The 26,565-nt window shown below is 31.5% G+C and overlaps 6 protein-coding genes across 11 annotated transcripts; 3 read left to right on the forward strand and 3 right to left on the reverse strand.

Moving 5' to 3' along the window:
• Positions 1–353: 353 nt before the first annotated feature.
• Positions 354–4,686, forward strand: LOC115702744 (small RNA degrading nuclease 1). 2 transcript variants are annotated; one of them, XM_061105322.1, is made up of 13 exons: positions 433–451; positions 482–576; positions 778–960; positions 1,261–1,347; positions 1,589–1,657; positions 2,146–2,286; positions 2,499–2,615; positions 2,703–2,772; positions 2,860–2,960; positions 3,081–3,218; positions 3,305–3,412; positions 3,726–3,830; positions 3,962–4,686. In XM_061105322.1, the coding sequence occupies exons 2-13, from the start codon at positions 544–546 to the stop codon at positions 4,247–4,249; spliced, it is 1,440 nt and encodes a 479-aa protein (XP_060961305.1). In that variant the 5' UTR covers positions 433–451; positions 482–543; the 3' UTR covers positions 4,250–4,686. The 2 variants fall into 2 exon arrangements, with proteins under 2 accessions (XP_060961304.1, XP_060961305.1); XM_061105321.1 differs by having other exon boundaries at positions 354–576.
• A 306-nt stretch (positions 4,687–4,992) lies between these two features.
• Positions 4,993–9,146, reverse strand: LOC115702729 (phosphatidylinositol 3,4,5-trisphosphate 3-phosphatase and protein-tyrosine-phosphatase PTEN2A). Of its 2 annotated transcripts, none has more exons than XM_030630158.2 (13): positions 8,934–9,146; positions 7,974–8,391; positions 7,735–7,836; positions 7,592–7,648; positions 7,301–7,366; positions 6,924–7,100; positions 6,744–6,830; positions 6,605–6,669; positions 6,457–6,533; positions 6,141–6,187; positions 5,932–6,062; positions 5,728–5,797; positions 4,993–5,628 (listed from the first exon to the last, which is right to left on the reverse strand). In XM_030630158.2, the coding sequence occupies exons 2-13, from the start codon at positions 8,388–8,390 to the stop codon at positions 5,128–5,130; spliced, it is 1,797 nt and encodes a 598-aa protein (XP_030486018.2). In that variant the 5' UTR covers position 8,391; positions 8,934–9,146; the 3' UTR covers positions 4,993–5,127. The 2 variants fall into 2 exon arrangements, with proteins under 2 accessions (XP_030486018.2, XP_060961140.1); XM_061105157.1 differs by having other exon boundaries at positions 8,852–8,942.
• A 1,603-nt stretch (positions 9,147–10,749) lies between these two features.
• On the forward strand, positions 10,750–13,004 carry LOC115702753 (protein RER1A). 3 transcript variants are annotated; one of them, XM_030630187.2, is made up of 4 exons: positions 10,750–11,322; positions 12,019–12,199; positions 12,291–12,355; positions 12,451–12,767. In XM_030630187.2, exons 1-3 carry the CDS (start codon positions 10,943–10,945, stop codon positions 12,342–12,344), a joined length of 615 nt encoding a protein of 204 aa, XP_030486047.2. In that variant the 5' UTR covers positions 10,750–10,942; the 3' UTR covers positions 12,345–12,355; positions 12,451–12,767. The 3 variants fall into 3 exon arrangements, with proteins under 3 accessions (XP_030486047.2, XP_060962905.1, XP_060962904.1); XM_061106922.1 differs by lacking the exon at positions 12,451–12,767 and adding an exon at positions 12,898–13,004 and having other exon boundaries at positions 10,782–11,322; XM_061106921.1 differs by having other exon boundaries at positions 10,782–11,322; positions 12,019–12,767.
• A 789-nt stretch (positions 13,005–13,793) lies between these two features.
• On the forward strand, positions 13,794–16,488 carry LOC115702727 (protein RER1A). 2 transcript variants are annotated; one of them, XM_030630156.2, is made up of 4 exons: positions 13,794–14,522; positions 15,702–15,882; positions 15,968–16,025; positions 16,165–16,488. In XM_030630156.2, exons 1-3 carry the CDS (start codon positions 14,131–14,133, stop codon positions 16,013–16,015), a joined length of 621 nt encoding a protein of 206 aa, XP_030486016.1. In that variant the 5' UTR covers positions 13,794–14,130; the 3' UTR covers positions 16,016–16,025; positions 16,165–16,488. The 2 variants fall into 2 exon arrangements, with proteins under 2 accessions (XP_030486016.1, XP_030486015.1); XM_030630155.2 differs by having other exon boundaries at positions 13,917–14,522; positions 16,156–16,488.
• Positions 16,489–17,880: 1,392 nt separating this feature from the next.
• Positions 17,881–20,337, reverse strand: LOC115705416 (UPF0481 protein At3g47200). The gene is made up of 2 exons (XM_061106923.1): positions 19,089–20,337; positions 17,881–18,576 (listed from the first exon to the last, which is right to left on the reverse strand). The coding sequence occupies exons 1-2, from the start codon at positions 20,035–20,037 to the stop codon at positions 17,897–17,899; spliced, it is 1,629 nt and encodes a 542-aa protein (XP_060962906.1). The 5' UTR covers positions 20,038–20,337; the 3' UTR covers positions 17,881–17,896.
• A 1,819-nt stretch (positions 20,338–22,156) lies between these two features.
• LOC115702726 (cysteine proteinase COT44) lies at positions 22,157–24,874 on the reverse strand. The gene is made up of 4 exons (XM_030630154.2): positions 24,310–24,874; positions 23,254–23,489; positions 23,007–23,147; positions 22,157–22,833 (listed from the first exon to the last, which is right to left on the reverse strand). Exons 1-4 carry the CDS (start codon positions 24,791–24,793, stop codon positions 22,537–22,539), a joined length of 1,158 nt encoding a protein of 385 aa, XP_030486014.2. The 5' UTR covers positions 24,794–24,874; the 3' UTR covers positions 22,157–22,536.
• Positions 24,875–26,565: the final 1,691 nt, after the last annotated feature.

The following is a 26,565-nucleotide window of genomic DNA, read 5'->3' on the forward strand; positions in this document are numbered from 1 at the left end:
TCATAGCTACAAATTTTTAAAAATTTTCGAATAGGTTATAGTGCTGAAAATATATTTCAAATTTTTCGAACACTTACGATAAACTGGAATATCAAGAATTTTATTTCCAATACTATTCTAAACTTTTCAAAAATTTATAGAAATTATATTGTAAATATAAAAAATATTGCTATGTATTTCGATATTTAATTTCAGAATGTTAACTAAGAGATTATAATAGAAGGTTGTAATAATTTTTGTTCAAAAAAATAAAAATAAACACTTAATTAAACAAAGGGTATTGTTGTAATTTAGGATAAATTGTACTCTCTTCCCAATTTTTTTTTTGAACAATCCCAATTTCTTCTTGCTGACTCTGAAAAACAGATTATTTGGTTTGTTAATTAAAACCCTAAAAAACACAAAACCTAAAACCCTTTCTCTGCGACTGGGCCGTTCTTTCAGCAGCCTCCTCTCTCTCTCTCTCTCTCTCTCTCTCTCTCTCTCTCTCTCTCTCTCTCTCTCTCTCTCTCTCTCTCTCTTAGCTTCACCCAAATTATAGCAATGGAGGACCTGCTCGCTACTGCTGAGAAAAAGGTAAGTCCTTTACGGTCATCTTGTTATGTTTTGGCTGAATGTAGAGTGGAGGAGACCAATATGGAGTTTTGCTATTTCAGCTATTGAATTTTGAAAAAAATTTATTCTTTTGTTATGGGTTTATGCCAATTGTTTTGATTGTAGTCGAATTAAGTGCGCTCCATTGTAATTTGAATGTGTGGTAATGGTTTTACTTGATAGGCCCTTGTTGAGATTGTGAAAATGGTTCAGAAAAGAGGATTCAAGGGGAGTAAAGGAGAGTGGAAAGAGTTTTTGAGTGGTTATGATAAAAAGTTTGGGGCTAGATTGAGTGACCCTGCAAAAAGGTCTAATGAAGTTTTGGTTTCTTTTTTGAAGACATTTGATGAAGAAGAGCATTTGAAGGTAGTGTTCCTTAACTCCCTCTCTCTCTCTCTCTGTAATTTATTTTTCATTAGGTGGCATTTGGTTGAAGGTAATGAAATTGAATGGAAATGAATCAATTTTTGTTTCGTTCCATTGTTTGGTTGCATTTTAAAGTATTGTAATGGAATGACGTTTCGGTGGGATGACTATTATATTTTGAAATGGAAGGAATAACCATTCCAATACAATCAAATTTTTTAATACATTTTAAATTTTATTCTATTCTCATTCCTATTTTTGTATTTTGTTAACAATGTTTGTTGTTAATGATGGCTGCAGTACGTGACTCAACTAATTCAATCTTATTCAAAGCGAAACTTAGTTCAGAAGCTTACAAGAGCTCCAGAAAATGAGTCACCTGAGCAGGTGATTGGGATACACATATTTATGCCCTTTTGAATTGTATGATACAATATGTATGTAGTGTTGTATTTCGGATTGCTTAAGAATTTGAATATGAACCAAATGGTTGTATTGGGATTGTTGTTGAGCTTAGATTTTCATTTCTTACATTTCTAGCAAACTTACGTGCTTACAATTTGTTATGCTCTTTATCTCATTCATACTTTTGTAACTTTTATGTTTTGTACTGGTGGTGGCAGTACAGATGCTGGTTCGCTTAACTCTTGAACACCCGCAATACCCGTTAGAGTATTCGTTCCCTTCAAAGGAACAAGTAAGTTGTTTAAATCTCTTTCTAACTTATGTTTTGCCAAAGAATGGTGCGTTGAACATATTTATTCTTTGTGATTACTTCCTCACATTTATGCTTTTAGTATTATTCAAATTGTTTTGATGTATATGCCTCCTTGCTAAAGCAAAGTCTCATCTTTGTTCAACATAAATTATATATTTTATTCTCGATCTTAATGAAGTCCTACAATTTTTTCGAAAGATAATTGCTTCTCTTTTTTAAGTTGCTCCCATAATATTCTTTAAACTAAAGACCCAAACTGAAGATCTTCGGCCAATTTTGTTATACACATAATTAATGAAGTCCTGCAATATATATTTGTGTTTTTGCTCATGATAGCCTATGAATAAAAACGACACCTCTAGCTGTTAATTTGTTTCCCATTCTTATTGCTCAACCCGTTTATTATTTTAATTTACGCTTAAAGTGGCATATTGTCTTCATACTAACTTGTGGAAATTGTGAATCAGGGTTGGATTGTCACCAAGCTTGGGAAAATGTCCAACGTGATGAGTACAGATAACATTCTTGCTGTTGACTGTGAGATGGTTCTGTGTGTAGATGGAACTGAAGCAGCAGTGAGGGTGTGTGTAGTGGATCGTAATTTGGAGGTAATGAAAGTTTTTATTTCTTTTATAAAATTTAATATGATTTTTATAACTGTTTCCTTATCAATTTGTTTGAAATCACTTGGCTCTTTTTTAAATGGAGTATAAATTACAAATAAGAGAACTCAACCCTTCAATTATAACATCTTCGGGTGTTTCTCATCTCATCAATAAGTTGTCCTTTGTACGCCTATTAATATAGTTTTTATTTTCAGGTCAAATTGAATGTACTTGTGAATCCCAAAAAAGAAGTTGCAGATTATAGAACTGAAATTACAGGAATTACTGCAGCAGATCTAGAGGGAGTTACATGCACATTGGCGAATGTACAGGTTTAGTATCATTGCTTTGTCGGTTTTGAGAAATTTCTGTTAACATTATTTATCTGAAGTTCTGAACCTCTTTTCTGTGTGCTCTAGAAATCGTTGATGAAGATATTATACAGTGGAAATATTTTAGCTGGCCACAGCTTAAGTAATGATCTCAATGGTTAGTGAAACAATCACTTATGCCGTAACTACATTTTATGCTCAATTAGTCTCTACTCATTTGTTGATCTTTCGCTTTTGGGCTCAGTATTGAAGATAGATCATGCATGGGTCATTGATACCTCTTATATATTCAGATATTCAGAGGGACCCATCAGTAGAAGACCTTCTTTGAATAATTTATGCAAGGCAAGTGAAAGTTGAAGCTTTTTCTTAATCGATTTCATCAGTTTGAAGCTCTTTTTTCTAATTCATCTTCTGTTTTTAGATTTGGGCCTGACTGTTTTTTATATGTTATTCTTTTGACAGTCTTTGTTGGGCTACGAAGTGAGGAAGGCGGGTTCTCCTCATAATTGTTTGGATGATGCTTGTGCTGCCATGAAGCTTGTTCTTGCTAGGTTAGAGCAAAAAGCAGGAGATACTATTCCCTATAAAGAAATGAATGTTGTGAGTTCGCTTTCTCATATCTTCATCTCTGGCTTACTTACCTCAATTTGAACTTTCCTAAATCATATTTATTTGAAACTGTATAGGTACCCGAAATTGAAACTCCGAAACTACTTCTTCACAGGATACCATCACATGTACCTACTGAAGAATTACTTACGGCTATTCCTGGGGACTTCACAATCGAAACCAAGGTTGACCACTCATTCTTGTTCTTAAATATTGTAAGAGGTCCAGTTTTAACAAAAAATCAAGCTATGTTCATGTTGGAAAAACATTTGGATCCATATGATAACGTCCCTCGGCTAACTTTTCATTGGACAGGGCACCATGACACCATTTCATGAAACCGTGCATTGACCCGGTTACACTTTATATCTTATTTAAGATTTTGAGTTGGTGGCATGTATTCAAACACTACTATTCTATGTACCTTTGTATTGCTTTACAGTGATTTAGAATGAGGTGGATTCAAGTTGCCATGACTAATATTTTAAATTTTTTCAGTCAAATAGGAGAATTAAAGGAGATAAGTACACTACCTATGCTATCTTTAAAAGTTTACAAGAAGCAGAGGAAGCATATGAAAAAGTCGAAGGCAGCATCTTGAAGGTACATAAGATTAGTAAATTGATTTTAGATTTTGATCCCAAGACACTTTTTTGAATATTAGGGACAAAATTGTTTGTCTGTTATGTAGTTGGTTAATACAACAAGTAACATGTTGACTGAAATTGTGCCAGGATACGTTGGGTCGGCCACAGAAACTCGTCACATGCAAACTCAGCACAGGTGAAACTTACAGTCTGTGTGTTCGTAGTACAGGCCGCGGTGATTGCTTAGATGAGAATCTATCTAAGAAGAGAGCTATTGAAGTCCAGGAAACATCTGAAGTAACGAAAAAACTGAAAACAGATGAGAAGATTGAAGAAGAGACACCGACAGAGAATAAGAAAACAAAGAAAGAGCGGAAAAGTAAAAAGGCATCCAAGCACAAAAAGAACAAGAAAGGAAAAAAGAAACGAGCTTAGACGTTGCCCCGAACTACTTCCAAATTCATCCGAAGAAAAGGAGGCAAAATGGCCATTTTTTAACCTTTTCGGGGAGAGGCAGAGGTTTGCCATTCTGTCTAAAATCCAGAAAAAGGGCAGAGGCAGCGTTGGATTTTTGCTCAAAGATTCCAATGTTCAACTGGCTTGCTTACAAATTTTGTTTTGTTTTCCAAAATTATATTAAAGGTTGTATGAGTTTGGCTTATTCTTTTGCCATTTTTGTATTTGTCTTTTTGTTTTTTGTTTTCCATTGGAGATAGATAGATACAAGCTCAATTTATTTTGACATCAAAATCTGTAATATTATTATAAACATATAATTAACTCATTCTTTTGTGCACTATTATTCTATAATAATGTCCAAAGTGAATGAGATGTTTTTTCCTTTAAAGATTTGATGTAGTTTGAAACAAAAATGATATCTAGTATTTTTTATTTTTTAATGAGTAATTTATGGTGTAAATATTTAAAATTAACTTTTTGACGGTATCGTGAAGTTTATTTAAATTAATTTTTAAATAAAAAATAAAAATTTAATAACTTTTATTACTCTTTTTTACATCTCTTCTAATCGGAACAATATACATTTTTTTTTCTAAAAAAACAATAATTTTAAAATTAAATAAGATTATTTGGTGGCTAAAATTAAATTGTTACCGTTTAAACTATATATTTTTAATTTTATACACTTAAATACTACAAGTTCTTTATTTTTCAATGGATTAAATACCAAACATTACGCTTTTTATGATGCAAATATACCGTCCAAAAAAATGAAGTTGAAGAATAATAAGGTAAAAAAATTGTTAAACGAAGAATGTTATACAAAATACAACATCAAAACAAACAATGATAGTTTAATCACTTTCAAAATCTTCATCATCCCCAAAAGAGAAAACAGAAGCATCAGCAGCCATTGCCTTAAAATCATCACTCCCCCGAGTTGAATCCATCTTCAGAAGGGTGTCATTAGTTCCTTCTTGCAAGACACGAGCCTCGGTCCCAAGAGACAACTGGTTGTCAGTTTGGCTGGATAAGTTTCTTACTTGTTCGGAGGATAATGTGGCGGTAGAAGTAGGAGGAGGCGCAGTAGCTCGGCTCTTATTAGCTCCTTTTTCATCCCCATCACTGTCTGAGAAAACATCATCATTATCTTCATTTTGAGGGACTTGTTTTTTGTCTGAATTAGATTTAGTTCCATCACTTGAGATAGGAACATGAGTAGTAGTAGTGGTAGAGCTACTAGTATCAGATTTCGGGTTGGTAGAATTGGCTTTCGAGTTAGATTTTTGTGGTAAAGTACCATCATAGTCTATCATCACAATTTCAACCTGGAATCCTGGAGAAGGCAATTTCCTCTGCCAATATCACAATTGTTCAAAAAGAGTAGAGAAAACAAAAAAGAAAAATCTAACCCGAAATCAAGTAAAATGTTTATAGGGTCATCTCATCTATACCTTGTCAAAACCATCAAGCTCTGATGCACCTAAGAACATTCTGTTTTCTGACATTGTTGTATTTAACCAACTGTTACAAAAACTCGACTTAATATGACAATGCAGGATAGTCAAGAGTACTCTAGCTCGATTGCTTAGTTAACAAGTTTCTTCTGTTAAGACAGAGTAAAATACAAAATAAAAAACCGAGGAGGGAGTACGAACCAGTAGAAATCTCCTTGGCGTTCATGAAAATGGATTTTAAAGTCTCCCACCAACTCTGTTAAACCAGGTTCCCCCGGTAGAGCAAACACAACTATTCCTTTTCTAGATGCTTTCATCCAGAAGTCTTCTGGCTGGAATGCACAACTTGGATTAGTTAGCTTTATTTGGGAATTTTAATACGAAAGATTAAAACAAAGTGAAATACTTACCATTAGATCTTTTGTTTTTGGATGCTTTTTTGTAGAAAACAAAATACCTGGAATTTCAGAAAAACACTAAATTCAGCTTTATTTCTCTATATACTTTGTTCACATAAATCTTAAGAAAGAACTAATTAGAGCTGTGTTTTGACCGGTAAGAAGATCTAGATGTGTTAATCAAAGGCGATTTTCGAAATAGAGCGCTTTATTTTGATGAATGCACACACACACACACATGACAAAAATGTCTCCATTGAGGAAAGAAACTGTGACATTGCTATAAGAAGGAAAAGGAAAAGAAGAAGAGGAAGAGGAAGAAGCACACCGTTATGATTCGAGATTGTAATAGATGGTCTAATCCAGTAAGGACATTTGTGAATCCGAAAACCCCTAAGCATGCATCTGAATAATTACAACTGTCAGTACCATTCTCAATAGGAAAATGGGAATTTCGTAAAAGATATCAGAAATACCTACGACCGGGCTGATTCTCTCCTTTGAACTCTGTTAAGATACGCTCGAAATATTTGACATACCTCTATAGAACATAGAATAACTAATTGTCAGAGTCACACAAAGAAAATAACAATATTAGTTATTGATTTGACTTACAATCTGACTTGGGAGAGTCAGAGCTTTCCCATCTACACATCTTTTCTGGTTGTAGTAATCCATAGCCTCCTCAGCAGTTGGGAAGAACTAAAAAATGGATAGAGAAAGCAATTTGAATCCCGAAAGAAGCGGTTGAAAGTTCTCCAAAATCTATTGTGGGGTTTGATTAAAGAGTATTACCTTAAGGAATAAGAGAAGGCTACATATCATTAATCCAGTCCTTGCCATACCAGCTTTACAATGAACAACCACAACATTTTGAATGTCCTCCTTTAACCAAGAATAAGCACTTTGACAAAATGATGTTATGAGCTGAATTGGGGGGCAATTATGGTCATCAAATGGAAACGTTGCAACCTGAAAAAACAACTTAGCCCTTAGTGCAATAACGATATATCGATAATCTGCAGTCCTTTCAATTTTGATTAGTTAGGAATATGAACCTTTATATTTGAAAACATGATTTAGATTTGAATATTAGCATCCCCAACAATATCAATGATAGTAAGAATTAGAAACTTATAGCAAGACGAAGACATCGAGTATAATAAGCATACCTTCCCTTCAAATAGTGATGCATCATACAACCTCTCTGAACAAAGATTGTACACTTTGTATTTTCCCTGTGCAGTAATAACAACTTTAGAGACATTGAATCTTAACACGAGATTCGGATAATACCATATTAGAACGTAAATTAGAGGTATGAGACACATTTCTGAGGCAGTAGCAAGCAATATCTATATTTTCAATTAATACCATATTAGAACGTAAATTAGAGGTATGAGACACATTTCTGAGGTAGTAGCAAGCAATATCTATACTTCCAATTGGAAATATTATTCTACCTTGTGGTGAGTTTCAAAAAACTTGATAACTTCCTCCATGTGATTTCGATAAAACCCCTATAAAACACTTTATTTTAGTTGAAATTTACTTTAAATAACAAAAGGGTATTGAATTTCAATGTAAACTAAAGTATTAATCTGACCTCAAGATATCCGAAAAAACCAGAGGTTAAACTACCAGCTGGGAAACCCATGGCGATTATGTTCTCGGTTATATATGTCATATCCAAATCAAAACCACCTTCCTGAACATTACAAAATGATGCCAATTATGAAAATGCAGTCATTGACACTCCAAATTGAATGCTCATAATGAATTCACAACTCCCACATTGTCAATACCGAAAGACAATTGAAAACAGCTTATTAAGATAGTAATAACCTGGTATCTTCGTTTGTTTTGAGAAACTATATGGCGTGCTTTAACCTGCACAGCCTTAACAGCACTCCGCGATGAATCCACAAACCCTTTTGTGAGTGATTCAAAAACACCACTCTCCGAGCTAGCTTTAACATCATTATTATTATGATCAGTTGTAGTATCCACTGATAAAGGCATCTGTGAACCGAACCCTCTAGCTAAACGGGCAAATGCAGACATTCCAGGAATTCCACCTGGACTCTCTTGCACTGCCCCTAATGATTGTTGTAGTTTCAATGCCCAAGATGATGTTGAAGACGAAACAGAAGCTAATTCAGGTGGATTAGTTTCTTGTCCAGAGACAATTGGAACAGAATGTTCAACATCAGAAGCTTCAGCAGAAGGCTGGGGTAATGAATTAGTAGATTCTGAGTTCATTCTGCCAATTCAACATATAGAAACATAGCTAGTATTATCCAATCCAACATAGCTAGTAGATCATTAATGTATAACTACCATTAAATAGAAAATCAATTAACTTAAAACAAAGATTCTTGAAAGTAAGAACAAGTAAAAAAAATAAAAAAACTCCATGCTTTTCCCCATTGAAGTTAACCATGTAATACTACCAACATAAAGAAACCCCAATTACTTGAAATAAGGAATCTTGAAAATAAAAAGAAAATTACAGATCATTAAAATCACCATTAACCCATTTTAGCACAAGATTAATTAATTTAGCAAAACAAAGAAAGCCCAAAACTTGATTTCCTAAACATGTTCATATTCACAAATTAAAATTCCCCAATTACAAAGATCTGGGAAGAACGCATTGCAAATGGGCAAACCAAAATTCAAACATAAATGCACTCAAAACTACATTTTGAATCTACTTAAACGTGAATCAAACATATGAGGTTTTCTGGGATAATGTATAAGATGCAAATCTACATTTTAGAATTGAGATTGGAATATACTTACAGAAACTGGGTTGGATCTCGTTCAAACAAATTGGACTAAGAAGGAGAAGAACAAGAGTGCAGAGACTGACCCTTAAGACACTGATTTTTTTTTTTTTGGTGTTTTTTTTCAGAAATGGAAATTTGATCCACCAAATATGAATAAAATAAATTAATGGTTTTGCATTAGATGCGCTAAAAAATAATTATCAATTATATGTTTTTTAATTTTTTACCATTAAAAAAATTAATAAGTAATTATTAATTTAAATATTGATATTGTGTATGTGAAGATGTACGGACGTGTATGATAACGATTAACGACCTATTCATAGAATCATACCTAAATAAATATATGCTTGCAAAATACGTAAAAATAAAAATACCTTTTTAATTTATACATAATAGAAAAAAATGTAAAGTTATTCATCCAAAAAGTATGTAAAATAAAATATATTTTTAGTATTAATATAAAATATTTATAAATGTTTAATAAAGTTTTAAGAAAATATATATTATTGAAATTAACAAAATATATATATATATATAAAATAAAAGGTAAATTTCAAAAGTTATTTTAAATTGAGTGTATTTAGTGGACTTATTTGTATTTACTGTGTTTCTAATTTATTTTTGTGATGTAATTAATAAGATTACTCATAAACTAGCAGTGAAATTTTAATAATCCTTTTATATCTATATTTTATTTTAATTGTTTTTAGTTTATTCACAAGAAAGATATTTAGTAGGATAAAAGTTATGATTTTTTTTTCTTAAGTTTGATTTGGTGAGGACAAAAGAGGTAAAGAAAATGTAGAAAAAAAGGAATAATTATATAAAACACAAATTTTTATAAATTTTTTTGTATTTTTATGTTTAATTTTATTTTATATTTTTACGATATTTTGTAAAAATTAAAAAAAAAAAAAAATCACACGAAAATAATACAAAAAATAACAATAAAATAATATTAAAACAACATCAAAATAACATAAAAAAATAATATACAAATGAAAAAAAATCAATAAGATTACAACATAAAAAAAATCGTATTTTTGTAAATAAAATCTAAAACACTATAAAATATTGAAAATTTTGTACATATCGTATTCTTCTATTTTTTTTTTGTTTTTGTATTTTTTTTTGAAATTATTCAAAAAAAATATACAAAATGAAAAAAATAATTGATTAAACAAAACTTATTTACATAGATCATAAATAATTGATTTTTTTTTCTACAATTTTTTTCCTACATTTTTCTTGTAAGTTAAAAAATACCACTTTTATTAATCAATTAATCAAATTTACTTCTAATTTTATATTTAATTGAAACATACCTTTTTTTATATATATTGTACCCAAAATACCCTGACATAAGAGAGTCCACATGGAGAGTATCTTGAAGTGACAGGGTAAAATTGGTACAATGTTTGAAAAAAGAGGTAAAAATGATAGACTTTAGAAAAGAGGGTAAAAATAAAAGAGGACAATATAAAAAGGAGGAAATTACACTCTATACCTTTTTTATATTGTCCTCTTTTATTTTTACCTTCTTTTTTAAAATCTATCATTTTTACCTCTTTTTTTAAACATTGTACCAATTTTGCCCCTGTCACTTCAAGATACTCTCTATGTGATTCTCTTATGTAAGGGTATTTTGGGTACAATACATATAAAAAGAGGTATGTTTCAAATAAATATAAAATTAAAGGTAAATTTGATTAATTGATGAATAAAAGAGGCATTTTTCAACTTACCCCTATAAAAAAGGTATAAAGTGTAATTCCTCAATAATTGGGCCCAAGCCGATGAACCCAAAACGGCCCAAACAGGCCCAATACATAGACCCAAACAATAACTAGATTTGGAAAAGGAAGAACCAGAAAGTAAGATCTCTCCCATCTCTTTCCCCAAATTCAGTATTTTGACAAAAAAAAAAAAAAAATCATCAATCCAATCCCTAATCGCAAATCTAGAGAGAGAGAGAGAGAGAGAGTGCTACTACAATCAATCTGAACCGGACTGGATCCCATGGATACCGGACCGGCGGGCTTAGGTCTCGCCGCAGATGATAAATCATCGTCTTCTCCGGCGGAGGCATTTTCGCGATGGTCTTTCACCGTTTCGAGGCGGTTCCAACATTTTCTCGATAAGTCAACGCCGCACTTGCTTTACAGGTGGTTGGGGTGCTTAGGTGTGGCGTCGATCTACGCTCTACGCGTTTATCTGGTCGAAGGATTCTACATCGTATCGTACGGACTCGGGATCTACATTCTCAACCTTCTCATTGGATTTCTCTCTCCTCAGGTTGATCCTGAGATGCACGATTCCTCCGATGGGCCTTCTCTTCCTACCAGGGGATCTGATGAGTTCCGTCCTTTCGTCCGTCGACTCCCGGAGTTTAAGTTCTGGTAATTGTAAATCTTTGATTTGTTCTAATTCTTTATCTTTTCTTTATTTTGCTACATTTATCGTTCTTTCAATTTTACTGCTTATGTCAGATTAGGATACTTTAGGGCTATAATTTAGGTTTCTTCGAAATATATAAGTAATGAGCATTATTACCTTATCGAACATAGTATTTTACATTGCTGAAAATCTGAATAGTGTCAATCATTTTTTATATCAATTATTGTGTCTTGGAATTATCAAATGGTATTTAAAATTGTTTTTAAGTTCCAATTTTTATTTCTTTGTGGAAATTAATTTTCAGTATATTTGTAGGTTTCTGCATTTTCTGTTCTGATTTCAAGACCAGTCTGAGCTCATTCATACATGAAGTCATATTAGTTTACATGGCTGAAAATCTGAATAGTTTCTATCATTTCATATCAAGTAAAAGAATTTATTATCATGGTCGATACCTTATGGATTAGTTGATGAGTAATTAGTGTGATGAAATTGTCAAACTGGTATTAAAGATTTGTTTTTATGTTCCAATATTTCTTTGTCAAAATTCATATTCAAGTTTATTTATAGGTTTCTACATTTTCTGTTATGATTTCAAGACCAGTCTGTTTTCTTAGCTGATTCATACTCATGTAGTCAAATTAATTTCATTTTGTAATTTGGATGATTATAATAACCGAAGTTTTGTTTCTGTTTAGGTACTCTATTACAAAGGCGTTTTGCATTGCTTTTGTGATGACATTCTTCAGTGCCTTTGATGTACCTGTATTCTGGCCCATACTTCTTTTCTACTGGATTGTGTTATTTATTATGACTATGAGAAGACAGATTTCTCACATGATCAAATACAAATACGTTCCGTTCTCTATTGGGAAACAGGTATGGAGGGTGCTTTATACTTTGATGCTTATAAATGGCGTGTCATTACTATTAAAGACTGATTCTTTTTCTTTGCCATTTTTTCGTTTAGCGATACGATGGAAGAAAAAGAAGATCATCTTCAACTGATGGGACATCAGACTGAGCAATTTTCAGGTAGATTGCATCAAAAAATTTAATATTTTTTCTTAAAAGTCACAAATCCAGGTGTTTGCAATTAGGAAGATTACGATGTTTAGTGCTTTGATTAGGCACAATGGTTGTTTATTTACCCTGGAAAATGGAGCTTTGACAGGATGATGAAGTGGTTGGCTCAAGTACTTTTCTTCTCTTACTTTTGGTATTATGGGAAAGTCCATTTGTATAGGAGGGAAAATGCCCACTGTTTTTTCCTTAATAGTTAAATCCAGTAGTAGTGACATTACATATCATATCTACTTTTTTATAAGTCTTTGCAGTGTGAAAATACCAATCATATTGCGTATTTTTTTAATCACCTTAGTAGTTGTATTGTACTCTTAATTCCTTTTCAAACTGAATCTGAGCTTAGTGCTATGTTTCTTATGCATATTTCTGTTCTCTCATTCTATATTTTATCTTTTGATGAACCCTGTTTTTTAGAGTCATTATCTCCACTTTCTCTGATTTGCTCTGAAAATTGGCATCTTTTGATTGGAACTTGTATTTTGACCTTTTAGGTTATGTTTGGTTGGGGGGTAAGAACAAGAAGTGGGAATGAAATTTAATCATTTTCATGCAAGTAAAACAAAAATAAATTACCAATTCAATATGGTTTTCTGTCAAAGTAGTATAAGTTTTCAATGAGCAAGTTTCAAAAATGCAATTCATGTAATATTTTTGTGTTAAGTATAGAGATGAATTATAAAACCATATTAATAACAATAATTAGTTCGGTAAAATGGTCCTTTTCTTTTAATTCATTTTTTAACTTAGCCTAGTTTTGATAATTATTTTCGAAATAAAGAATTTTTTCATAAGAGAATACTCAAAATGATAAAAAGTTTGTACTCTTAACAAATTTATGAGCCACTGTTAGCATAACAATAAACAAAAGCTAAAGGACTCCTCTCATGCAACCAAGCATTGTTTACAATTGTTAACAATTAAACTAAAACGAGAGATCATTATTAATTGACTATGAATAGTTTCAATGACAGGATTTTAATTTTGTGGTGACTTATTTATTATAAAAAAAAAAAAAAATTATAGCTACATTATAATCACTTTTACTAAATTTATCTAATTTTGTGGGAGCTTTCTACTATTTTGGCCTATAATTATTAAATTAAAAAATTTACATTTAATTTTTTAAAAGGCAATATTTTTGTTCGTCAGGGCTATAGCCCCCACATCAATCTTAATGGGTCCGTGGTTTCTACGGGAATTTTTAATTTTATGATTTTTAAAGTATAAATTTTATGATTTTTAAACTTTAAAATATAAGTTTGCAAAGATAGAGTTTTATCTCAAAAAAGTTATTTTATGGGAAAATTTTAAAAATAAAGTAGAAAAAGAGATGAAGAAAAAAAAAACAATATAAGTACTTGGTTATCCTTTATTCTTACCTCATTTTCTCATATTTTTGAATTTTTTTATTCAATTTTCCCATTTCCTCATAAAATTAAGTTCCTCTATAATGTCTTGGGTCGAAGCCCATTACATAGCCCAAACAATGATATTTAGGCCCACATAGGCCCAAATAGTAGGGGACCGGCCCAAGACATTGACGCGACGAGAACCAAAGTTCGGAAGAGAAGAACCAGAAACTCAGGTCTCCTCTCTCTCTCTCTCCAAATTTAGTATTTTGATTTTGACACAAAAATCATCAAATCCCTAATCGTGAATCCAGAGAGAAAGAGAGAGAAAAACCAGTACCAAATCTCACTCAATCACAACCGGACTGAGTCCCTATGGAAACCGGAGCGGCGGCCGTGGGTCTCGCCGCGGATGATCAATCATCGTCATCGTCTTCTTCATCTCCGGCGGAGGCGTTTTCGCGGTGGACCTCATCAATTTCTAGGCGGTACCAGCACTTTCTTGACAAGTCAACGCCGCACGTGCTTCACAGGTGGCTGGGGTGCTTGGGTGTGGCGTTGATCTACGCTCTTCGTGTTTATCTGGTCGAAGGTTTCTACATCGTATCGTACGGACTAGGGATCTACATTCTCAACCTTCTCATCGGATTTCTCTCTCCTCAGGTTGATCCTGAGATGCACGACTCCACCGATGGTCCTTCACTCCCTACCAGGGGATCTGATGAGTTTCGCCCCTTCGTCCGTCGACTCCCGGAGTTCAAGTTCTGGTAATTGAAAATCTTTGATTTTGTTAGTTCTAAATTTTTCATCTTTGTCTGAAATTTTGATACTGTTGTGTTATATTTTGCGTTATGAAATCAGATTAGAGAAACACCAAGAGAAATTAGACTAATAAGATGAATTTAAACAAACACCATGAGAACACCAGATTTACTTGGTTAGCTCAGTTTCACTAGGCAATTCATTATAGAGTCAGATAAGTATGTAACACTCCTTTTCAAGCTTCAAACTTGAGAAATGGGTCTGAAAAGAGAGTTAGTTATAGTAACCCAACTAACTTTCTTGATTTTTCAAGTTATCAAAGTGACGTGGCAATTAGAGTCATATAAATATTTCACAATTCTCCACCTTGACTTTAGATTGATATAAATATTTTTGTGGAACTTGTTTAGTGGCATCACTTTAGTTAGTTAACATGTATATTGGGTTAATTTCAGTATATAATTTTACTATGTTTATCAACCCTTTTGAATATTTGGAGAAAGATGAAATCTTAATATCTCTGAGAAATGGATTGCACTTTGAGAATTGCAGTGCACCATTTCGTTTTCTTGTGAGAACCCAAACTCCAACATGATTCTCTTCAACCTCAGATCTGTATACTCTGCTTCTGTTGTAGATAACGCAACTACATGTTATAAATTTGACTTCCTGCTCACTGTATATTCACCAACTGTAAAGATTTAACCAGAAAGGGATATCCTTTTATATTGATCTTCACCAACGGCCCATTTTAGCATCCTTAAGCCAGAGATATCCACAATATTCTTCATTTAACCATCTTGAGAAAGAACTAAATCGCATGCCCTAAATGTTTCATTTCGAACTCCGTACTTACTATTCATTTATCCGAAATAACCACTGTCTTGGAGATTGTTTTAAACCATAGAAATGTGTTTGTTAAAAGTAACATTGTGTTCAGCTTGTTTAGGGCTAATTGCTTGCTAGTTGTGTGAAAAATCTTGTTCATTAAAAGTTACATTACGGCTAACAACACATTTTTTATCATCAACTAACCAGACTAGACCAGTCTGTTATCTTAGCACGTTCATACTCATATACTCATATTTGTTTTTCATTTTGTAATTTGAAACTTCTGAGGCATTTTTGATTTCACTTTCAAACCTTTGGATGATAACAATAGCTGAAGTTTTACTTTTGTTTAGGTACTCTATTACAAAGGCGTTTTGCATTGCTTTTGTGATGACATTCTTCAGTGCCTTTGATGTACCTGTATTCTGGCCAATACTTCTTTTCTACTGGATGGTATTATTTGTTATGACTATGAGGAGACAGATTTCCCACATGATCAAATACAAATACGTCCCATTCTCTTTCGGAAAACAGGTATGGAGTGTTTTCAACCTTTTTGCTCATTAATTGGTGTCATTACTATGAAAGTCTGATTTTTATTTCCTTTTAATTTCAATAGCGATATGATGGAAGAAGATCATCTTCAACTGAAGGCGCAACAGACTGAACATTTTCAGGTAGATTGCATCAGTCTTTTTCTTTTCGTTTCTTTGTTAAGTCACAAATCCAGGTGACAAATAGTTTTGCCGTTTCGATGTTTAGTGCTTCATTAAGCACAATGGTTGTTTATTTACCCTGGAAATATAGCTTTGGCAGGATGATGAAGTGGTTGGGCTCAAGTCCTTTTCTTCTTTTACTTCTGGTATTATGGGAAGTCCATTTGTATAGGAGAGAGAAAGAAAAATGCCCACTGATTTTGCTTAATAATAACAATAATTAAATCCAGTAGTGACATTACATATCTACTTCTTCTTTTTTCAGTCTTTTTTACAGTTTGAAATGCCAGTCATAGCTGTGCATTTTAAAACCACCTTATAGTAGCTTTATTGTACTATTGATTCCTTTTCAAACTGAATCTGGGCTTAATGTAACCTTTCTTTTTGGATACTTTTGCTTAAACTCATTTTCTTTTGATGATCACTGCTTTTCTAGTCATGAAATCTCCACTTTCTCCAAAATTGACATCTTTTAGATTATAAAACAAGTGTTGTTTTAATCATTTTTCATGCAAGTAATATGATAATAAAAACATTTAAAAAAACTGAATGAGCTAGTTTAAACTAATTATTATATTGATTATGTATGATATGTAAGATGATATTGGTTATGAATTTCATGATATACCTATAAAAAAATGGTAATTTGGCTATAAAATGGGCAAAGAAAGTCTAATACAGTTGGTTCTTTCATCACAATCGATTTTTTATTTTTTATTTTTTTGGAAAGATTTGAAGTTTGATTTAGTTTAATGTGCAGGCCAGGCATTGTATTCAAGTTGTTTAGATTTATGACACAAAAAAAGGGTATTTATAAATACAACAGTAAAAATTAAAACGACATTAATTTAATAATTATTGACAATTAGGTGAAAATAGACAAATATAATAATAAGTTGAATAACGACAACAACCGGCATGAACCAAAATAAAAATCTATAATGCAAAGCAAAAGGCATCTTCTTCTATTGGTTCAATTTTTGGCAAAAAGTTCAGCATCGGACGGTTTAGTCGGGAGGTTGACCCAATCAATTTTTTTTTTCTACTTAATTATATATTAAATTATTAAATTCAATAAAATGTATATACATTAAAATATATAATCATTATATTAAGTAACTTTTTCTTTTACGAATAATTTAATTAAGATTATTATATTTGAAGGTTAATGTATGTAAAGTGTAAATTTGTATAAAATTTAAGTAAAAAAAGGGTCTGATCTGAAATCCGATCATTAAAAAATCAAACTTTAAACTTGTTCGAAAGATCTACCAGGTTGAACTCAACCCGCCTGCAATGAGCAGTTTTTTTTGGTTGGTTTTTTTGAATTGTTCGAATCGAATTCAGCTCGAACATAATAAAAATGTTGAGTACTATTTAATGACTTATTTTCATTATATCCTTTTTTATTTCTTTCTCATAAGAATATTATAACGAATTATTCTTGTGCTTATTCCAATGCACAAAGTAAAATTATATTTTGATTTTATACACTTAGTCTTTTTTTTTAGCAAAATCCAAACATATAAACAAAAAACCAAAGGACCCAATTTAAAATATAGATGAAAAAACAAGTATATTTGTAGAAAAATATAAATTGCACAAATATCCTAATGTTCACAAAGTAAGGCTTTTGAAGAACATTTTCAAACCCCATTTAAGAAAGTCAAAAAATTAACAAACAAGACACTGAAAAACATGAAACACAAATCCTGAATTTTAGTACCAAATGTTCACACATTATAAGTAGTTTCAATTGTTTTTCCTTAAATGGGATTTTATCCCAATAAAAGAATGAACTAAAAACAAGTAAAGAAAAAAAACATCTTTAGTTAATTTGGTGGGTTATAAAAGCTATAAACACCATAAAATGTTTGAGCAAAAGTAAGTAACAACAACACAACAGCTGCAACAAATGAAATTATAGCCCAAGGATTACTAAAATAGTTATGTCTCAAGCTAGCTCTCCAAGCATTCCATCTATGATTATAGTACTTATTTACATCAGCAGACAACCTCGAAAGATAACTGTCATTTATGTCAAAAACCACTTCTTGACAAAGCCTATTGAACAAATCAGAAACCTCAGAATCACTCCCCAACCAATGTTCTATGATCCCACAATAATGTAAGTAACCAACATCTTCAGGTGAGTTGATCAAGTTGTCCATGAAAATCACATAAGAAGTAATGTCATTACCTGAATCGAAATGACATTGTTCATAGGCAATGAGGTTTAGGAAGAGTGATTTTGTTCCATCATGTATTAGAAGTCTAGGAATTTCAAGAATCCCATTCTTGAATTTGATGTCCCAAAATCGATCTGTTTTTCTTTTCTTGAATTTGACACCAGCTTCTCTTAGTTCAGTGACACAATGTATCAATTGTTGTCTTCTCTTGTCTGCAACTCGGTGAGCATGAGACCAGCGTTTCATCCAAACTCGAGGCTCGGGTTGAGGCCCTCTTCGCAACAGACTTCTTCGAAATACATCGAGACAATGCAGACCGCCACCTGTTTAAGAAGCAATAGAAAAAAGTTTTAGAAGAATTGTAGTAAAATGTGTCGAATTTCAAAGGTTTGTGTTGGTAAATTGTTAGTATTTTTTTGTATTTTTATTGCCTAGCTTAGTATAAATATGTTATGTCATTAGACTAATGAGAATTAGGAGTTTTTTTAATAGAAAATTGATACTGTCTCGAAGAGTATAGCGATTATTGTATTACTGAAAGCATCAGTAATACAATAATCGGTGTAATCAGTACCAATTTCTTAGAAGAAAACTCTTAATTCTTATTCGACATTACATATTTATACTTAGTTAGGCAGTGTAACAATTTATAATGATGATGAGAAGTATGGGGTTCCACCTAATGGATCAAATGTCGCGGTATTGTTGTTGTTGTTGTTGTTGTTGTTGTTGTTGTTGTTGTTGTTGTTGTTGTTGTTGTTGCTGTTGCTGTTGCTGTTGCTGTTGCTGTTGCTGTTGCTGTTGCTGTTGCTGTTGCTGTTGCTGTTGCTGTTGCTGTTGCTGTTGTTGTTGTTGTTGTTGTTGTGTCCCATAGATGATTCAAGCTTGGTTCTATCACTCTTAGACAATGGCTCATCTGTTGGCATTAAAGGGTCAAAGAATTGCAAAGTCAATTTCGAAATTAGTCCTTTATGATCAAGACAATCATGACCAAGTTGAAGGCCCAACAATCTTTCAAGTATGAAAAGTGGAAGTTGATTCTCAAGCATGATCATATCCCTTTGAATGGAATGCATGGAGCCACGCATAGCAAAGATTGGATCATTTCTAGGATAACCAAGATGCTTAAAACCACCAGCAGCACCCCGAAAAAGCTCAAGAACAAAACAACCATCAAGTACCATCATCTCAACAAACTCATTACTACTAAGAGTGATTGTACCTTCATAACAAGCTCTAGTCTTTTCTTCAACCTCTTTGATTGAATCAAGGTACAATTTTATGTCTTGGTTTGTTCTCTTAAGGCATTGATGAAGCGATCGCCACTTGTGGCGATCCATTTGGCGAAGGCGTCTCTTGCCATGATGGTAAGGACCCAATGACACAATTTGTGGGAAATAAGCTTTGTCATCTCCTTCTCTTAAGTAGTGTGGAACTTTGTAAATACATAGTTTTGCCCATGAACCAACAAAGTCATCTTGTTGTGCTTGTTCAAGCTTTTCTATGATTGAAATCACCCATTCAGAGTCTGGTGATTTAAGCCCTTCTTCAATGTTATGATCAACATCATCACCATCTTCATTTTTCAACACAACTTGGAGTGATTCACTTGGTTTTTGCTCCTGTTTTTGGACTGAATTTTGATGAGAAAATAACTCAATAGCTTTTGATGAGTTTGGTGTTGTTGCTGTTGTTGATGTTGTGACACCAGATTCTACAGTTTCTCTAAGTTTGAGAGTTATTAAGTACCAACTCAATAGCTCTTTGTTAAACACTGCAACCATCTTTTAGTGTCTATAGATTTAGATTTAGATTTAGAGAAGAAAAAAGAAGAAGAAGAAAAAGTGTTATGTGTTTGTTTATGACTAATAAACAAAGGTATATTTATATATAGATATTTTTATTTATGAATTTATGATCTCAAATGGATTTATATAAAAGTCACATTCAAAAAATGGACCCTTTTAGCCTTTTAGGTTGGGAATTAATTTAGCTAAACCAAAACTACTTTTTAGGTATATATTGTTCTATTCTATTCATACTTTGATGGTTTATTCTCTTATGGACCTTTCTTCTTCTTTTATTTTTAATTTATTTATAAACATAAAAGGGTAAATATGATTTTATATCTTGTATTTTATAGAAGTTATTAATTGATTCTTTTGTTTTATTAAATGAAAATTTGGAGTTTGTATTTTGCAAAAAGGAACATAATGATACCCTAAATTCAATTTTGGATCAAATTTTTTTTGAATTAGAAATATAATAGACATTTACCTTTAGTGTACTTTAATCTTTATAATAAGCTTTAATAGATTGTGACAACCAATGTTAATAATTTCATGGTAAAAAAGACTTTAAACATGTTCTAAGCTCAACTATGGTACTTTGATTATAATATAACATTAACTTATCATGAGTAGTAGTAGTAGTAGTAGAAAACAACATACTTTGATTAGAGCTTCTTCTATATTATAAAACTAATACTAATAAATTGAATTGTTTTAATTATTGTGTAGGCCATACACTAAATTATTCTATTTCTACAGCCATATCCAGCAACTTCTCGTCCACCCAAAAAAAACTATTACAAATTAAAATACATTATTATTGAATAACAATAAAATTTCCACATGTTCTTAAAAAATGGATGGTATACCTCATAAAATTTCATATCAATTATTATTATTATTAATTATTTAAGTTGGTAAGTTTAATAAATCCCCCTTTATCTACTATGCTCTTCCAACCTTTATTGATATATTTTTTATCTAATAAAAGTGATTTGACATCTTTTTTTTTGAATTGTAATATCTATCTCAATCTAGTTAGTATACCTTATTTAAAATGTTTCTTAGAAGCAAAAAAACTAGTGACCTCTAAGTTTCCTTTATGAGGTGTATTGCTTTTATATTGATCTCTTCTCTTCCTTTTAGATTTCCTCAATAAGTTTCTTTAGGGGACCACTCTCTAAATTTACCCCTAAATTAGTGGAAAAAATAAATAAATAAATAATAATAATAATAATGAAGCTTTAAAAAAGATCCTAAAAAAACCATAGTTGTAGTACTTTTAGAAAGAAAGTGACTAAAATTATTACTAAATTTTCAAAAAAGTAACTTTTCTTAGAAAAAAAAAATTGCAAATGTAACCTCTAAAGATGTTTTAACTATTGAACATATTCATTTACTTATTTAATAAATAAATATTAATATGACTTGGTATTATTATAGGTTGTTAATTTCTCTAAAATTATTATTAAAAAGAACATAACAAAATGGGATTTTTTAAAAACCTCAAAAAATATTTAAATTGGAGGGCAAAAGTTGAAATTTTTTAAGAAAATATATTTAGTCTAATTTATTATTGTTATATATTATAAATGCTTCTTCAAGAGCCTCAACTTGAAAGAAAATGACAAAATAAATGCCTTACATGACAATTGATTTTGAAGTGTTTGGTATTAATGATTACGATTACAAGAGTGATTATCCAAAAATTAAGAACAAGTAATATAATATCACATGACTTTTTTGTATTAAATGATTATGGTAGCAATTTTTAAGAACCAGTCCAAAACCAATCAAAGATATTTTCTTTCAATTATATATATTGTTTATTTGAATTTCTATTAAGATACACAAACACACAAGGTCCATTGATGAGATCACACAAAGCCACAAAAGTACATAACTTTGTGCCTTTTGAATAAAGATAGGTAAAGATATTTTCTTCCATGAAATGTTTTGGTAAGGACTCAAAAATCAAATATGGTATTTTTCTAATTTATTTGTAAAGATGATATTTTTCAAAATTTTGAAAAATCTAGTCAATATTCAATGTATTCAAAATGTTGGAATTTCTTAGAATGGAAAATTAACACCAAAATATAGATAAAAAAGATAGATTAAATTAATTGCATAGATTTTCCCTGATGTAAAAAATCAGGCTAAAATTTCAATGATAATAATGACAATGAACTGCAACACTATACATCCTTTTCTTCTTCTTCTTCTTATGTGTTGCAGTTTTGGAATATTAAAATCTATATACAAAAACATAGTGATTCCAAATAAGGCACCAAAAATTCTTCTGGTGTAAACTCTTAGACCTATAAGGGAACAAAGGGTGGAACTTGTTACCAGTTACCAGTTACTAGTTACTAGTTATTAGTTACTAGTTACTAGTTACTGTTTCAACCAAAAGGGGCAACTTTTTTATGCATCTTTGCCACCATACTTAGTTTTCTTCTTTCTCCATTCCACCCCCAATATGGTTTTCATTTAAGCAGAAGCTACCATCTCAGCAACAGCAGCAGCAATTTCGCGAACCAAGTAAGGCTTGCTCGGTGTATGATCATCGCCTTCATTCTTAACAGGGTAAGAAGCTTCGATTGCAATTCCACATTTACCATTCTTTGTACCAACCAAGTTACGTTCTAACTTGAAATATCCTTCCTCTCCCCAGTTGGTTCCCCAAGAATTCCTAACAAGCCAATAATCCACACCGTTCTCTGTGCCATACCCGACGACAGCCACACCATGATCCAACTTTGTACCACATTCACCAGTGAAAACACCCTGCAATGTTTCAAAATACAATAAATGCAAAAATTAGTTACTCATGTCTCTTTCATGCAAAAATAGAAACTAAGAAAAAGTTAGAGCTAGATTTGGGCCAAGACAGGCTAGGTCTGCGCTTAAGGCCCACTTAATACAGAAGTCCAATAAAAAGAAAGTTTATTGGATCTTACAGATTGGTATAGCTGCAAAGCTCTGCCACTAGCTTCAATGGCAACACTAATAGGTTGATGAGCCACAGCTTTTTTCAAAGCCTTCTCATCTAATGTAGGAACATCCTCATACCCGCTAATCGAAACAACTTTCTTGTTAGCCTGCAAAAATTCCATATGTAAATACCCTTTTGTGTTTTTAATTTAACGAGTAATGATATATGCACCAAAATATTACAGACAGTGACATAACAATTAAAAGACTAACCCGAGAAGCGTTGCATTGGCCATTGACACCGGCATAAGGGTAGTCATTTTCAGAGGTAATTCCACCATTTTTGATGATGAACTCAAAGGCATAGTCCATTAAACCACCATTGCAGCCAGAGTTATAAGCTCTGTCACAATCAACCAATTCTTGTTCTGATAAAGACACAAGTTCTCCTGTAACTATCTTGTTTATGCCTTCAACTGCAGCCACTGTTGAAAATGCCCAGCAACTTCCTGTTCATACCAAAATAACTGAATTAACTAACTTTCAAATTTAACCATTTCATTACTTAGAAAACTGAATTAACTAATTCTTTCTGGGTTTCACTAATTGAGTCCAGTCTTTGAGCCCGTGGGCCCAAGCCCATATATAGTCTTCAACAAAAAGCTTAAGTAATAGTTTGAGGAAATTACACTCTATACCCTTTTTATATTGTCTTCTTTTATTAATACCTTTTTTTTAAAATCTATCATTTTTACCTCTTTTTTTAAACATTGTACCAATTTTACCCCTGTCACTTCAAGATACTCTCCATGTGATTCTCTTATGTAAGGGTATTTTGGGTACAATACACATAAAAAGAGGTATGTTTCAAATAAATATAAAATTAGAGGTAAATTTGATTTATTGATGAATAAAAGAGGCATTTTTCAACTTACCCCGTTTTAAGTAGCCTATGAACCCCATGGGCTTTTGATTATGGGCCTATTAGAATTAGTAAGATAGGCCCATATATGATCCACCAACAAACAGCCCAAGCTGGTAAGTCCAACTACTTTTCCTTAGGTTGAAGGAAAGGTGGCAATCTTTTCCATGCAATATATTTTTTTTTTCAAATAAAAAATTATTTATATTTTATCAAAATATATATATAAATATTAATTTTTTTTGAGAGGATACATATATTATTATTCTTTTTACATATAAAAAAAAGATAGTTAAAGGAAAATAGCTATATTGTGTATCTAATTAAATGAAGAAAAAAATCAATTCAATTATATATTTTTTTTCAAAAAAAAATAAGATATATAAGGAAAAAAAGAGAAAACTAACCACAACTTCCTTGATTCTTAACGGCATTAACGGCGCCGTTTTGCCTCCAATCAACAGACTGAGGCAGCTTATGATCATCATTAGCATAAGAAGCGTATCTACGACTTGCGTTTTGAGCCTTCATAACACGTCGTTTAACATCTGAGCGAGTACCCAAAAACCCGACCCGGTATTCCTCATTAGTGAGGTCAGCAAACCGGTTCAACCCGAGTTTGTAAGATCGGTTTTCCTGGGCGTTGTGTTGATCCACGAAGCGAAGATTGTCTTTGAAGATTTGAAATCTCCTGTCTTCCTCGCCGAGACCGTTATAGGTTTTGTGGTTCTCAACTACCCATTTCGTATAAATCTCTTTTAGCTCTGAGTCAGTTCGGGAGCTGGACGACATGTCGTTTGAGGATGTGGCTACAAGAGAAAACGACACTAAAAGGAGTGTCGTCAAAGTGAGAAGGTAGTAGTAATAATGATGATAAGAATAAGAAACCATATTTTGGGGAAAAAAGAGATATAATAAGAAGAATAAGAAGAAGAAGAAGTGAGATTGTGTTGTGCTGTGTTTGAATATGGTGAGTGTTGTGGTGTTTATATAGGCATGTAGAGAGAGAAAGAGATGGGTTGAGTGGACCATGGTGGGGTCGTTGTTGGTTATCGGTTTCAAAAGGGTGGAACTTGGAACTTTGAAACGTTTTTCTTCATTATGGAAGGAACAGAACTTGAAACGTATTTTGAGAAAAGGATGACCAATTTTATTAGACACTTTAAGGTCATATTGATATTAATTGGTTAACAATTTTTCATATTATTTATTAAATATCAAATTGTATAGGATCCATTTTCAAAATACACTAATATTTAATATGCTACATCTTGGTGCTTGCTACTTTAAGGTAATTCTATCTTTAAATATTTATAAAATATCATCTCGTGATAGTGTTAGATATTACTTTTTGTCTAATAGATGTTATTTTTACCGGCACACAAATTATTACTGTACTAATATCAATTGCTTTTACCAGGGACGGAGGGACTTTAGCCCATATATATGCTAAAGTCCTCACTCAAATATATACATCAAATTTTTTATATGTAGATATATATATATATATATATATTAATTCACTTTGTTCAATTTATTAAAGTCCAATTCACAAAAGCCCTCACTCAATATCTTAATCATGATTCATTAGCCTACTCTTATTCTAACCAAGCTCATTTTAAAAGTAGTCCAATACAAATAATAAAAAAAAATAATACTTTATTAAAAAATAAAATAATACCATTGGTAATATTTTATTTTATTTTTGTCAATAGTATTATTTTATTTTGTTGAATATGAAAATTTGAAAGATACATTTATCATTATTTTTATTAGTTTTGACTTAATATTTATTCAAGTCCTCACTCAACTAAATTTCTGACTTCGTCACTGCTTTTACCAACGTAAATTTATGCTGAAAAAAAGTATTTACATTGGTATATGTCGTCTAAACACTATTCCTTTTGATATATTGGGAGTTTTATTAAGTAGAGTATTATTTTTTAATAAAGATGTGGAATCTACCTTAACTACACAACTAAATATGATATAGTCTCACTTAAAAATAGAATATTCCTATTAATTATCTTAAAATACTTAATATTACACTGATACGATACATTGTGAGTGGTTATACGTTTTTTATATTATTTATTAAATCATGTGTGAAACTCAATACTGAATACACTAAAATAATATGCAATCTATCATGATGTTGGACAGTTTCTAATGCTCTTTAGCATTTTTTTTAAAATATAAATAACTAACAATTAATACACATCATTATATGTTTAGTTAGTGTGAATAATTTGAATATGTATCTAACATTACTCATTATTTTTATGTTGTTTTGTGTTATTATAACTTAATATGTTTTACTATTTTTACAAATTAAGCTATAAACTATTTTCATATATATTTACTCACCTATTAACTAAAACATGGTTAAAATTATATATTGGTGTCTTTTTTAACAATTATCAAATATTTATTTTAGACATAAAAATAAACTATTATTACTGAATTTATATAAATAAAATAAAAAAGACAAACCTTGTGATAGGGGAGAATAGTATGGGTCACGTTACTTACAGTTTAAAGCATCAGTTTTTATTTATTATTATAAAAACTGAATTTGGATGTACTTGTTGAAGTTTGCTTAGATAAGAGGGTTTTATCTTTTAGGAAAGTGAAAACTATACCTATAACCCCCTCAAACTCCA

Source organism: Cannabis sativa, chromosome X (assembly GCF_029168945.1).
Source record: "Cannabis sativa cultivar Pink pepper isolate KNU-18-1 chromosome X, ASM2916894v1, whole genome shotgun sequence".
NCBI lineage: Eukaryota > Viridiplantae > Streptophyta > Magnoliopsida > Rosales > Cannabaceae > Cannabis > Cannabis sativa.

Bases quoted from the DNA above. Each gene is read 5' to 3' on its own strand.
- LOC115702744 (XM_061105321.1), top strand. From the start codon at position 544: ATGGAGGACCTGCTCGCTACTGCTGAGAAAAAG. The intron at 3,219-3,304 runs GTGAGTTCGCTT...GAAACTGTATAG, and splicing joins CCTATAAAGAAATGAATGTT to GTACCCGAAATTGAAACTCC. The intron at 3,413-3,725 runs GTTGACCACTCA...AAATTTTTTCAG, and splicing joins ACTTCACAATCGAAACCAAG to TCAAATAGGAGAATTAAAGG.
- LOC115702729 (XM_030630158.2), bottom strand. From the start codon at position 8,390: ATGAACTCAGAATCTACTAATTCATTACCCCAGCCTTCTGCTGAAGCT. The intron at 7,367-7,591 runs GTAGAATAATAT...ATTACTGCACAG, and splicing joins TTTTTGAAACTCACCACAAG to GGAAAATACAAAGTGTACAA. The intron at 7,101-7,300 runs GTATGCTTATTA...TTGTTTTTTCAG, and splicing joins CATCACTATTTGAAGGGAAG to GTTGCAACGTTTCCATTTGA.
- LOC115702753 (XM_061106921.1), top strand. From the start codon at position 10,943: ATGGATACCGGACCGGCGGGCTTAGGTCTCGCCGCAGATGATAAATCA. The intron at 11,323-12,018 runs GTAATTGTAAAT...GTTTCTGTTTAG, and splicing joins CTCCCGGAGTTTAAGTTCTG to GTACTCTATTACAAAGGCGT.
- LOC115702727 (XM_030630156.2), top strand. From the start codon at position 14,131: ATGGAAACCGGAGCGGCGGCCGTGGGTCTCGCCGCGGATGATCAATCA. The intron at 14,523-15,701 runs GTAATTGAAAAT...ACTTTTGTTTAG, and splicing joins CTCCCGGAGTTCAAGTTCTG to GTACTCTATTACAAAGGCGT. The intron at 15,883-15,967 runs GTATGGAGTGTT...TAATTTCAATAG, and splicing joins CATTCTCTTTCGGAAAACAG to CGATATGATGGAAGAAGATC.
- LOC115705416 (XM_061106923.1), bottom strand. From the start codon at position 20,037: ATGGTTGCAGTGTTTAACAAAGAGCTATTGAGTTGGTACTTAATAACT. The intron at 18,577-19,088 runs GCAACAGCAACA...CTTCTTAAACAG, and splicing joins CAACAACAACAACAGCAACA to GTGGCGGTCTGCATTGTCTC.
- LOC115702726 (XM_030630154.2), bottom strand. From the start codon at position 24,793: ATGGTTTCTTATTCTTATCATCATTATTACTACTACCTTCTCACTTTG. The intron at 23,490-24,309 runs GTTAGTTTTCTC...TGGTATGAACAG, and splicing joins TAAGAATCAAGGAAGTTGTG to GAAGTTGCTGGGCATTTTCA. The intron at 22,834-23,006 runs GTAAGATCCAAT...GAAACATTGCAG, and splicing joins CTTTGCAGCTATACCAATCT to GGTGTTTTCACTGGTGAATG.